At 48.2% G+C, this 11,823-nt stretch overlaps 1 protein-coding gene across 3 annotated transcripts in view; it reads right to left on the reverse strand.

Moving 5' to 3' along the window:
• Positions 1-10,751, reverse strand: part of GTPBP1 (GTP binding protein 1) — a 30,103-nt gene extending 19,352 nt beyond the window's left edge. The window contains exons 1-2 of one of the 3 annotated variants that reach the window (XM_055253271.2): positions 9,632-10,751; positions 6,219-6,330 (exon numbers count right to left, since the gene is read on the reverse strand). In XM_055253271.2, coding sequence (XP_055109246.2) covers positions 6,219-6,330; positions 9,632-9,823 — 304 coding nt within the window. In that variant the 5' untranslated portion in view covers positions 9,824-10,751. Of the gene's footprint in view, positions 1-6,218; positions 6,331-8,124; positions 8,375-9,631 lie in introns of those variants that run through there. The other 2 variants (XM_055253272.2, XM_055253275.2) reach the window with 2 other exon arrangements.
• Positions 10,752-11,823: the final 1,072 nt, after the last annotated feature.

Genomic DNA, 11,823 nt, shown 5'->3' on the forward strand with positions numbered 1-11,823 from the left:
GCCACCAGTGGCCTTTTTTTCTTTTTTCTTTTTTGAGATGGAGTCTCACTCTGTCACCCAGGCTGGAGTGCAGTGGCACAGTCTTTGCTCACAGCAACCTCTGCCTCCCGGGTTCAAGCGATTCTCCTGCCTCAGCCTCCCAGGTAGCTGGGATTACAGGCGTCCACCATCATGCCTGGCTAAGTTTTGTATTTTTAGTAGAGACGGGGTTTCACCATGTTGGCCAGGCTGGTCTCGAACTCCTGACCTCAAGTGATCTGCCCGCCTCGGCCTCCCAAAGTGCTGGGATTACAGGCGTCAGCCATCATGCCTGGCCCACCAGTGGCCTTCTAAACTCTCTAATGCCCTCTTCTTGACTCCTACAGCATTCGATACTGCTGGCCACTCAGCCTTTCCCTCTTGAAGCACTTCCCTCCCGCCCTGCTCACGCATCACCTGACCTCTCCTGCTGTGCCTCCCCACCCCTGTGTCCCCGGCTGTCTCCTGAATGCCAGTCTTTTCCAGTAGTCTGTCAGTGGCCCTGTTCTGTTTCCTCCAAATTTTCCCCTTGGCCATCTTGTTCTATGGCTTTCGCTGTCATTTTGAAAACTATAAAAACACTCATTCCTAACACCACCCTATGCCCAGATCTCCAGACTGAATTTCCAATTGCCTGGATAACTCCTAGAAGTCTGATATCCAAACTCAACACCCAACCCAACCCTCTTTTAAACAATAGCACAAACACTAATAATGTTAATAAAGCATTTTATTTCTCACTGTAATCTTATGAGGTAGGCATTACTGTTCCCTTTTAACAGTGGGGTAAAAAGAACCTAGGAAGATCTCAGAGCTTGGGGGAGGCCGTGAGTTCAGGTCTTCAGATTCCAAAACTAGAGCCTTTTCCTCTAGAGCAAGGGTTCCTCTTAACTGCCTGACCAGTTCCTTCTTTATTTCTGACAATGACAATACCATCTCTCCAGCCACCAGTCTCCTCAGTCCAGTCCTGCTGATTCTAGCATTTTACCTTGCCTCCTTCCCTGATGTCTGCCCTTTTTGCCAATCCGCAGCCACCAGCCTGATTCAGGCTCTTATTCTACCTGAACCACCACAACAGACTCTTTAACTTTTGTCTTTACAAATTCAGTCTCTATTCCCTCCAACCGACCCCTTAAGGTCCTAAATAAAGCACAGCTCTGACGCTGTCACTTCAAATCAAAGGTTCTGAATGGCTCCCCAGGCCCAACTGCTTAACAGCCTCCCCATTTGTGCCATACTCCCTCCTCACTCTCCCCTTGTAAGCTCTGTCCTGGTGCAAGTGGCCCCATTACACACACACCACTCCCCTTCCTTGTACTGGGGTTCTCTGCAGGGTCCTAGCTCTACACCTTTGCTCATGGATTTCCTATCCTGGAAGCCCAACAGTGCACCTCCTCCTACTCATTCAGTGCAAAATCCTACTCATTCTGCCCACAAACGTCTATGTCTCCCTTACATTTACAATGTACTGCCTTGTGCAACAGTGTTTTGGATACACATCCTCCCCTCTCCGCACAATACATAAGCATCTTGAAAACAAGGAACATACTGCAACAATTTCCTGATGCCCCACAACCAGTGCCTTCCCTATATCAAGTCCTCAAATGTTTGTAAAATGTAAAACAAATGAACAAAGAGGGAGCGGTTGGGCTGAGGAGTTTCTAAATGCATGGCAAAGTGAGCTGTGAAAGCCTTCAGGGTTAGAGAAGGGTTTGCTGGGAGTGTTCCTGAGAAGGCTGGCTAAATTCTATTTAACCTCCCCTGCTACTGTTCTTTCAGGTCCTGCTCCACACCAAGGGCTATCACCAACGTCACCTTGTCCATCAGGGCTCTCGGTCAGTCACATTACCCGTCTCCAGCATGCATCACATTCCTCACTCTGTGGAAGTGGAGACAAAGGTGGAGGAGAAAAGCTGCAGAGGTCCAATTACTAAAGGCCACATACTCAGCCATGCCAGACGCTAATCAGATTTCCATCCTGCCGGCTCATTTACCTTTCTTACATGTATTCTCCCTTCTACAGGCTGCAAAGACTCCCTAGACTTTCAGAATAAAAGTCTAACCTCTTTGGCATGGCATTGAAGGACCCTCAGAATCTGAGCCCTGCCTTCCTCTGCCCAGCCTCTCCTCCTACCACTCAGGACCTCATACTCTCCACTCATCCTACTGGATTACTTCTGGTCCACTATATATTCCTGTCTCTAATGCCTGCACGCCTTTGTGAGAATGGTTTCCTCTGCCCATTTACTATTCCTTCCATTTATCTGGAAAATTCCTACTCATCCTTTAGAATCAATTAAAGGGCAGCTCCTCTTCATAGCCTTTCCTGACTCTTCCACAAAGACTTAGTACTCCTCGGCCGGGCGCGGTGGCTCACATCTGTAATCTCAGCACTTTGGAAGGCTGAGGTGGGGGGGGATCACCTGAGGTCAGGAGTTCAAGACCAGCCTAGGCAACGTGGTAAAACCCCGTCTCTAATAAAAATGCAAAAATTAGCCAGTCATGGTGGCAGGTACCTGTGGTCCCAGCTATTTGGGAGGCTGAGGCGGAAGAACTGCTTGAACCCAGGAGGCAGAGGTTGCAGTGAACCGAGATCGTACCACTGCACTCCAGCCTAGATGACAGACAGTAACTCTGTCTCAAAAATAATAATAATAATTTTATAAGACTTAATACTCCTCCTATGTCCCCTGAACTTTTTTTTTAATTGTTTTTCTTTTGAGACAGAGTCTCACTCTGTCGTCATCTCAGCTCACTGCAACCTCCACCTCCAGGGTTCAAGTGATTCTCATGCCTCAGCCTCCTGAGTAGTTGGGATTACAGCGGTGCACCACCACACCCAACTAATTTTTTGCATTTTAAGAAAAGATGAGGTTTCACTATGTTGGCCAGGCTGGTCTCGAACTCCTGGCCTCAAGTGATTGGCCCACCTTGGCCTCCCAAGGTGCTGGGATTATAGGCATGAGCCTTCTTTTTCAAAGAAATCTCACGATAAATCAACTACAACCTGGGACCCTTAAAAAAATTATTACTGCAACTACTAATATTAGCTAACATTTATGTAATGCTCACTATTCACGATGATTTCCTTGAATTCTCATTTAATCTTCACTACTACACCATGGGAGAGATTCCATTATTATCCCCATTTTAAGACAAGGAAAAGAGTCAGTAGGCAAATCCAGGCCTGCCAGGTTCTAGATCCTATAGATTAGTCCAGACTGCCCCCTTTTAAAATACCAACATTGAGAATGTATTCTTTTTTTTTTTTTTTTTTTTTTTTTTTGAGACGGAGTCTCGCTCTTTCACCCAGGCTGGAGTGCAGTGGCACGATCTCGGCTCACTGCAGGCTCCGCCCCCCGGGGTTCACGCCATTCTCCTGCCTCAGCCTCCCACGTAGCTGGGACTACAGGCGCCTGCCACCTCGCCCGGCTAATTTTTTTTTTTGTATTTTTAGTAGAGACGGGGTTTCACCGTGTTAGCCAGGATGGTCTCGATCTCCTGACCTCGTGATCCGCCCGCCTCAGCCTCCCAAAGTGCTGGGATTACAGGCGTGAGCCACCGCGCCCGGCCGAGAATGTATTCTTAAAGAGCACATTCCTCTACATTTGTTACAATTTTAAATGTCTCATTTATCTATACAAAATTTCTGAGGTAGGATGAGGAAGGTATCATTCCCATTTTACAGAGAAAGGATGTGATAAACAGAGGTGAAGCAGCAAGGAAATCACTGATGAAACTGACTCCTTGGGGCCGTGTATCTGGGTTAGTCTTCTGTTTAATGTTCAACTTGTTTAACTAGTTATGATCTCTTTCTATTTGTAAAGAATTCCAGCAGGAGGAGTCACTATGAATCTAATAGCATCCAACTGGTGGATTCGAGGATGATGCTTGGGTGTACAGATGTGTTAATAAATATCTGACATCTTACGCTTTGCCATGGGTGGGTTTGCCATGGGTGGGTTAATTGCCATGGGTGGGATGTGAGTTGTCAAGGCATGGTAAAATTCACTGAGTCCACATAAAAGGATGAGGGGAAAGGGGAGTCTTAAGAATCTGGGTCTTCAGGGCCGGGCGCGGTGGCTCACGCTTGTAATCCCAGCACTTTGGGAGGCCGAGGCGGGCGGATCACGAGGTCAGGAGATCGAGACCACGGTGAAACCCCGTCTCTACTAAAAATACAAAAAAATTAGCCGGGCGTGGTGGCGGGCGCCTGTAGTCCCAGCTACTCGGAGAGGCTGAGGCAGGAGAATGGCGTGAACCCGGGAGGCGGAGCTTGCAGTGAGCCGAGATTGCGCCACTGCACTCCAGCCTGGGCGACAGAGCAAGACTCCGTCTCAAAAAAAAAAAAAAAAAAAAAAAAAGAATCTGGGTCTTCAAAAACAGACTCAACACTTGTCAAAATTGACCTATATGTGGTTCCTGAAATTCTACAATCATTAAGTGATCTTTGAGTGGTTCATCTTATTAGAGCAGGCCAGATGTGTACCTGACATCAAAGCTTCAAAAGGCTATCAATGATCTCCTAGTCAACAAATGGAATTTTTTTTTTTTTTAACCTGGCACTCATTGCTGCCTCTGTAGCACTTGATAATGCTAATCAACTCTCTCCCTTTCTTGATATGCAACCACTTAGTTTGCCTATCTCTCTGACCATGCCTTCCTTTAGGTGGTAAGACCCTCAACTAGGGAGGTAGCAGCAAGGATGGGAAGGAAAGAACAGATACGAAAGATATTTCAAAGGAAGGCACAGCTGCATCTGGAGAGCAAATCCTTCTTCTTTATGTCACTCTTACAACATTTCCAAATACTGTTTTCCACGGAGGTTATTTGTGTATATGCCATCTTTCCTCCTTGGGGCAGGGATCAGATTTTAAGTTTCCAAAAGAGCTTTGCAACAGTGGCAGGCCTTAGAAGATACTTAATAGATATGTGTCAAATAGTTTAAGAATGATTTTGAGATTTCTTCAATCTTCAACTCAAACTACAAAAGAATTATTACCTGGCTTTACAAAGCCTACATTCAGCAAAGAAAAGTGAAAAATGATGCATCCAGGCCCACCTGGGCTTCCTGCAAAGATGACAGAGACAAGTGCTGGTATGGGCTGAATTCATAATCGTTAACAACCCCAGCTGTCATTTCAGCAAAGATAATCCCATAATGAAGATGAAGGTAAGCAGGTCTTGTATTGAAGTTGTTAACTAGGAGCAACCAGGGAAAGAAACTGTAATATACTCTGGGATTGTTGAGGGCTGCCTTCCTCTAAAATAGTAGGTTCTGTTACAAGGAATAAGCAGCTGGGAGAACAATAACCAGTCCCTTTCAGAATGGTTACAAGCCTATGTGTCTGACAGGATCCAGTGGAGAGAGAAGATGACCTGTTATCCCAGCTAGCCAGACTAAATAGTCAGTATGGTCTGGGGCAAGGAGCCTGACAAGAGAGGAATTCTGGGCATCTTTTCTTTGCTAACACCAAGAAGAACCACAGAGGTCCTCTGCTAAGCAGAAAATAAGTAGCAATGGGATCTGTAAACAGGGCCTGGAAGGGAAGACCTCCAGCTGCCCAGGAATAAGCTTAATTCTAGACCTAACTATGGCTTGCCCTATGATCTTAGACAAGAAGTTCCTTTGCTTTGTGCTTCATTTCCTCTTATGCAAATAGAGAGTACTGGAGGTAAAAAGGAAGCATCTGTAAAACTGCTTGGAAAGTCAAGCATACTATGGCCACTAAGATCAGAATTAACATTCGCTTTGTACTTTCATGTACTCCAAACAGTTCTGCAGACACTAAAGAATCACTGTAACTGAGACACATAAGCAGAAAAGTTCAAAAAGAGGGGAAAATGTGCTCTAAATAATTTCTTTTTTTTTGAGACAGAGTTTCGCTCTTGTCGCCTAGGCTGGAGCACAATGGTGCGATCTTGGCTCACTGCAACCTCCGCCTCCCACGTTCAAGCAATTCTTCTGCCTCAGCCTCCCGAGTAGCTGGGATTACAGGCGCCCGCCACCAGGCCCGGCTAATTTTTTGTATTTTTAGTAGAGATGGGGTTTCACCATGTTGACCAGGCTGGTCTCGAACTCCTGACCTCAGGTGATACACCCGTCTTGGCCTCCCAAAGTGCTGGGATTACAGGTGGCAGGGCCACTGCACCCGGCCCAATAATTTTTAAAAATAAAGTGAAACGAAAACTATGCTCACCTGATCCCTGCCCAATGACATATATGGTCTCTCCGCATCCCTCGTCCATTCTCTCCCACATCTGCCGAAGTAGGCTGTCATACTGCTCTGATGTAGGGCTCACTAGAACCAGCTAGAAAAGAAACCAACAGCCTTAGGACCACACTTGCTAGAAGAGCACCACAGCCAAAGCTGATCAATATAGCCTAACCAAAGATCCTGACTGAATCCCATAGCACCCTCATCAAAAAAGGCTGCACAGCCCCTTCATGCCCTCTCTGCTTCTCCTGAAGTAGCCTTTGAGCCTCAGGCCTTATATGAGCCAAATAATATACTAAAATGTGTATGTCTGAGCCATAACCCATGGTAAAGAGGGCACAAGCAGCCTACCTCCTGCTGCTTAACAGGAAGGGCAGGACCCAAGTGACTGAGAATATGGCATTGTGGATAGAAAGCGCAGTGCTTTCCATCTACATGCCAAAGTCTTCTACCTGCAGTTGGCATCTGGAAGCCCACAAGACATATACCTCATATACCTCCATGCCCTCCACCCACAGGCCAGTGGCTCTCAGGATAACAAAAGAATTCTGTTCTATCTTGTCTTAGCTATATTGAATATTTGGGAATGAAAACTGCCTGCAAGACTCATCTTCATCAACAAAACACCATCACCATTACCACTACGAGGAGTATTAGCACCATCATTTTGCAAATGTCTGCCAATAACATTAAAGTGTCAACCACTTACTTGGTTGGGGAAGCCATTTGGCAATCAGACCCCATTCTCTAACAGCTCCTGTGTGACCTTGGACAAAGAATTTAACCCCTCTGAGTTTCAGTTTTTCTTTTTTTTTTTTTTTTTGAGACAGAGTCTCGCTCTGTCGCCCGGGCTGGAGTGCAGTGGCGCAATCTCGGCTCACTGCAAGCTCCGCCTCCCGGGTTCACGCCATTCTCCTGCCTCAGCCTCCGAGTAGCTGGGACTACAGGCGCCCGCCACCGCGCCCGGCTAATTTTTTGTATTTTTTTAGTAGAGACGGGGTTTCACCGTGGTCTCGATCTCCTGACCTCGTGATCCGCCCGCCTCGGCCTCCCAAAGTGCTGGGATTACAAGCGTGAGCCACCGCGCCCGGCTGAGTTTCAGTTTTTCAATCTATAAAACGGAGCTAATACTACCTGCATCCTAAGGCCACTGTAAAGAGCAAATACAATAACATGTAAAGCATCTAGTCCACAGCTCAATAAATGTGAAACTACAAGGTTTTCTTCACCCAATCATTCCCAGAAAAACCTTGTTGGATGAAACTAGCCACCCCTATTCACTAAGTGTTTCTCCCTTCGGAAACTCTTGGAGCCTTAGGTCTCCACATTTTTTATTGTAAGGACATGAACTTTTAGCTTCTAATCTGTTCCTCTGGAATCAATCTATGCAACCCAACCCTTCTCTCCCTCCACACCATCACTTTTTCTTTTTGATATCACCAATATTAAGATACATATGTTTTTTTTAATTGTGAGGAGGACTTCCCCAGCTATGTGATGAAATAACACTTTTAGGAATATTAAATGAGCTGGTCAAGAAATGAAGGTACTACCGTCTTTGCAACTCTGCCCTGCAATTTCCTACCACGTTTCTTTTTTTTTTTTTTTTTTGAGACAGAGTCTCGCTCTGTCACCCAGGCTGGAGTGCAGTGGCACCATCTTGGCTCACTGCAAGCTCCGCCTCCCGGGTTCATGCCATTCTCCTGCCTCAGCCTCTCCGAGTAGCTGGGACTACAGGCGCCCACCACCACGCCCAGCTAATTTTTTGTATTTTTAGTAGAGACAGGGTTTCACTGTGGTCTCGATCTCCTGACCTCGTGATCCGCCCGCCTCGGCCTCCCAAAGTGCTGGGATTACAAGCGTGAGCCACCGCGCCCGGCCTACCTACCATGTTTCTTTTGCACCTTGACCATGTGTTGACATCCAGTTTGTTTGCTATTGAGTCAGGTCCATAATCTTGTAACTTTCTGAGTTGACGCATCAGAGCTTGTAATTGTAACCTGGATGTTTCCTGGGTCTTTTACATCGTCCTGGCCATCCCTCTCTCTAAGTTTGGCCATCTTCATTATGGCATTACAGGCACAAGACAGGACCAACTTTGACAAGCTAGCTGGCTTCCAAGCGCTCACCTAAGACTAGAATGGCAAAGAGCAGTTGAAAATAACTTGCTTAGGTTGCAGGGAAAGTTCCTTCCAGTTTAGGACCAAGTTTCATGCAAATTTGCCGCCATAAACTATAAAAAGTCACAAACATTTTCAAAGCTGGATAAAATGTTTATCGTAACTATCCTACAAATGTAAGTGGTGGTATTGGTGATCTATCTTTCACCCACTGCTATTTAATCTGCACAGGAAATTAGGAACTATCTCGTTCACTTCAAACATTTACTGAGTCTCTAGTATGCATCAGGCACTATTAGGTGTCTTCTTATATATTTCTAATTTTTACAACCCATCTGTACTTTAAGATGAGGTGGTTGGAGAACTGAAAGGTTAAGAAACTTTCCCAACGTCACAGAGCCTTTCGATGGTAGGGCAGGAAAGGGAGCCCAGCCCTGTCTGACTCCCAAGTTGGCATTCTTTCCCTAAGGAACGTTAAGCACCTTCAAAACACCAGTCACATCTTGTATTTACTTTTCTATTCTTCACAATGTCAAGCTGTTGGCGAGGCCTTAATTCCTGCCTACCTTCTCGACAGCTCAAAAAACACGGTTTTAAACGTCCTTCACTGCTCCACTCATACAAGATGAGCTTCCACTCACAGGATAGCGAGACTAAGGAGCCTGCCCATCTTTCCATTTTGTTTCGGGTGGGCTCGAAAAGTAGACATTCTCGGACATGCTCCTCCCCAGCTGAGCGACTACTTTCTGTTTCCTTTCCCGAGTCTGGGAAGAGACGCGGCTGCCACCCTGCCCTGGCCTCCGACTACCTGTCTTCGTGAGCGTCTGGGCCCCCTGCCCGGGCCCCCTCGCCCCTCTGCTGTCCCGCGCGGTCCAGGGAGAGGAGATTCTCGGTCTCCGAATCCCCTCAAGTGGGGACCCGAAGAACGGGGAGGGGCACTGAGCGGGGACAGGGAACTCGCGGAGCGCAGCTGGCATCGGGCGCCCCCGTTCCACGTGGCAGAGCCGAGGGGTTGCGATCTCGGCGGGAGATGGGAGGGCGGGAGGCTGGGTTGGCAACGCGGGGGAGCCAAGGTGGGTGCGGGGACCGTGGGGACGGCCCCTCGCGCCGCGAGCCCCCGCACGTCCCGGAGACTAGCAGGTGGGCGGGCTCAGCCCCTTCTTCCCATTCCGCGCTCCCCGCGGACAGGGCGGCCGCTGGCCCCGCCGTCGCCCCGGAGACTGCTTGGCCAGCCGCCCGCTCCCCTCTGCGCCCGCCGCCGCCGCCCGGGCCTACCTTGCTGGTGAGGTCCAGCTCTGGCTCGCCGTTGAGCGCCTCGCCGTCCTCGCTGCAGTCCGAGTCAAAGCCGCCGTGGAGTCGGGCGGCGGCCGCCGCGGCCCTGGCCGCCCCCGGGGAGCTAGGCTCGGGGGCGAACATAGAGGCCGGGACCGGCGAGTCCACCGCGGAGCGACTGCGCTCCGTCGCCATCTTTAATAACTTAGGCTAATTCGTAGCCGGCTTCCCTCCCTCCCAGGCTCATTTGACTAATCTATGCACAGAACCCCGCCCCGCTCCCTATCGGAATAATTTATGCAAAACTTCTCCAGCCGCGTACTGGGTGACACGTACCTCTAGCTAAGAAACAGTCGACCAGGCCTCTCAGCCACCAATCCCTGCAGAGCTTTCAAGTACCTAATGAATAATTAATGAGGCCCAAACCCCAACAACAAATGTCTGAGACGTCACGCGCCCTGCTCCCAGCTTGGAAGGGGGCAGTACCGAGTCCCCGCTACCCGCCTGAATCCTTCCCGCCAACGGGAGCAGAGAAGAGTGTGACTGACACAGCAGCCATCCAATGAGGAGAGAAATACAAACAACGTTACTCGTCAACGCCCCTTCACTCTCCTTGTTTCCAGAGGCGGTGCTAAGCCTGCAAATCTTACTGCAAAACAGTAGGCGCTGTAAGACTTCCGATGACGGACAGGGGCAGGACCCAATCGGGTCATAGAACAGGTCCCGCGCCTGGACCTGCTCATGGAGATAGTAAACTGCAAAATGAGCCTCCCACTCGATTCAGTGACTGAGGCAGTTGCTGGAACGCCGATGTCCAACGTGCTGGCATGCTCCAGGCAACTTTAATAGTAGGATCAATGCTGTACGTTCCAAGAGTTGTAATACTATAGCAGCCAGAGTGAGGCAATAATTAAATGCTGACCTTAGGGAGAATTCTCCATTCACTGCCTTTGCGGAGACAATCACACGAACTAAAAACAGAGCCAAGCAGCTAAAATTAAAAGCCAAAAAACACCTCACCACTTTTGTAGTGAACTGCTAAACCGAAATCTAGGGTCTCATAAGGTAGTTTCCTATGGGTTATTTTTCCAGTGTCATCAGTTGTGAAAAGCCCCAACACAAGATGCCATCAACACAAGTTTTTGTGTCTTGAATTCCTGTTTCAAAGCCCGGAAAAGCCTAGGCCGTCATTGTTTGGCGAAATTAGGCATTAACTAACGTCTAATAATGTCGGCCTTGGCCACTCGTCCCAGGCATCAAGCAAACAAAGAGCAGGTTTGGACCTAAACCCTAAATCTTTAGTGAGCAAGTGGCAGGATTGAAAATGGCTTTCAGTTTTGGGGATCTACCTGAGAAGAAAGAGACAGTCTCTTCTTGTCCTTGTTTTCCACCACTATCAAGTCTTATTTGCACAAACACAGCTGGGAATCTTGGACAGGAAGTCATCTGATTCCAATGGTCTTGATACTGTTCTTATGTGCTTTTTAATTTCTTCCTTGCCAAATTGCTCACTTCCATCCTATATGGGCCGGGAGCAATGGCTCATACTTGTAATCCCAGCACTTTGGGAGGCTGAGACTGGTGGATCACCTGAGGTCAGTAGTTCGAGACCAGCCTGGCCAACATGGCGAAACGCTGTCTCTACCAAAAATTAGTTGGGCGTGGTGGTATGTGCCTGTAATCCCAGCTACTCTGCAGGCTGAGGCAGGAGAATCCCCTGAACCCGGGGGTGGCGGAGGTTGCAGTGAGCCAAGATCACACCACTGCACTCAAGCTTGGGCAACAGAGCGAGACTCCCACTCACACACACACACAAAAAATACTGGAGGCCTGAACTCACAACTGGCTTCTGAAGGAGGGGCACAGTTTTGTGGGACTGAGCCCTTAATCAGTGGGATCTGACAGTATCTCCAGGTAGACAGTGTGAGACCAATTGAATTGAACTAGAGGACATCCAGCTGGTGTCCCCTGCAGCACTGATGGGTTGCTGGTGGGGAGAAATCCACATATTTTGGTGACCAGAGGTGTTGTGTTGTATTGAGAGTAGAACATTTTAAAAAACAGACTTTGGCTTTTCCTTTATGGCCCAGATTGATAGCATCTCACCAATTGGCTCTTCCAAAGAGTTCAAGTAGGCCAGGTGCGGTGGCTCACGCCTGTAATCCCAGCATTTTGGGAGACTAAGGTGGGCGGAT

Source organism: Symphalangus syndactylus, chromosome 18, assembly GCF_028878055.3.
Source record: "Symphalangus syndactylus isolate Jambi chromosome 18, NHGRI_mSymSyn1-v2.1_pri, whole genome shotgun sequence".
In the NCBI taxonomy this organism is placed as follows: domain Eukaryota; kingdom Metazoa; phylum Chordata; class Mammalia; order Primates; family Hylobatidae; genus Symphalangus; species Symphalangus syndactylus.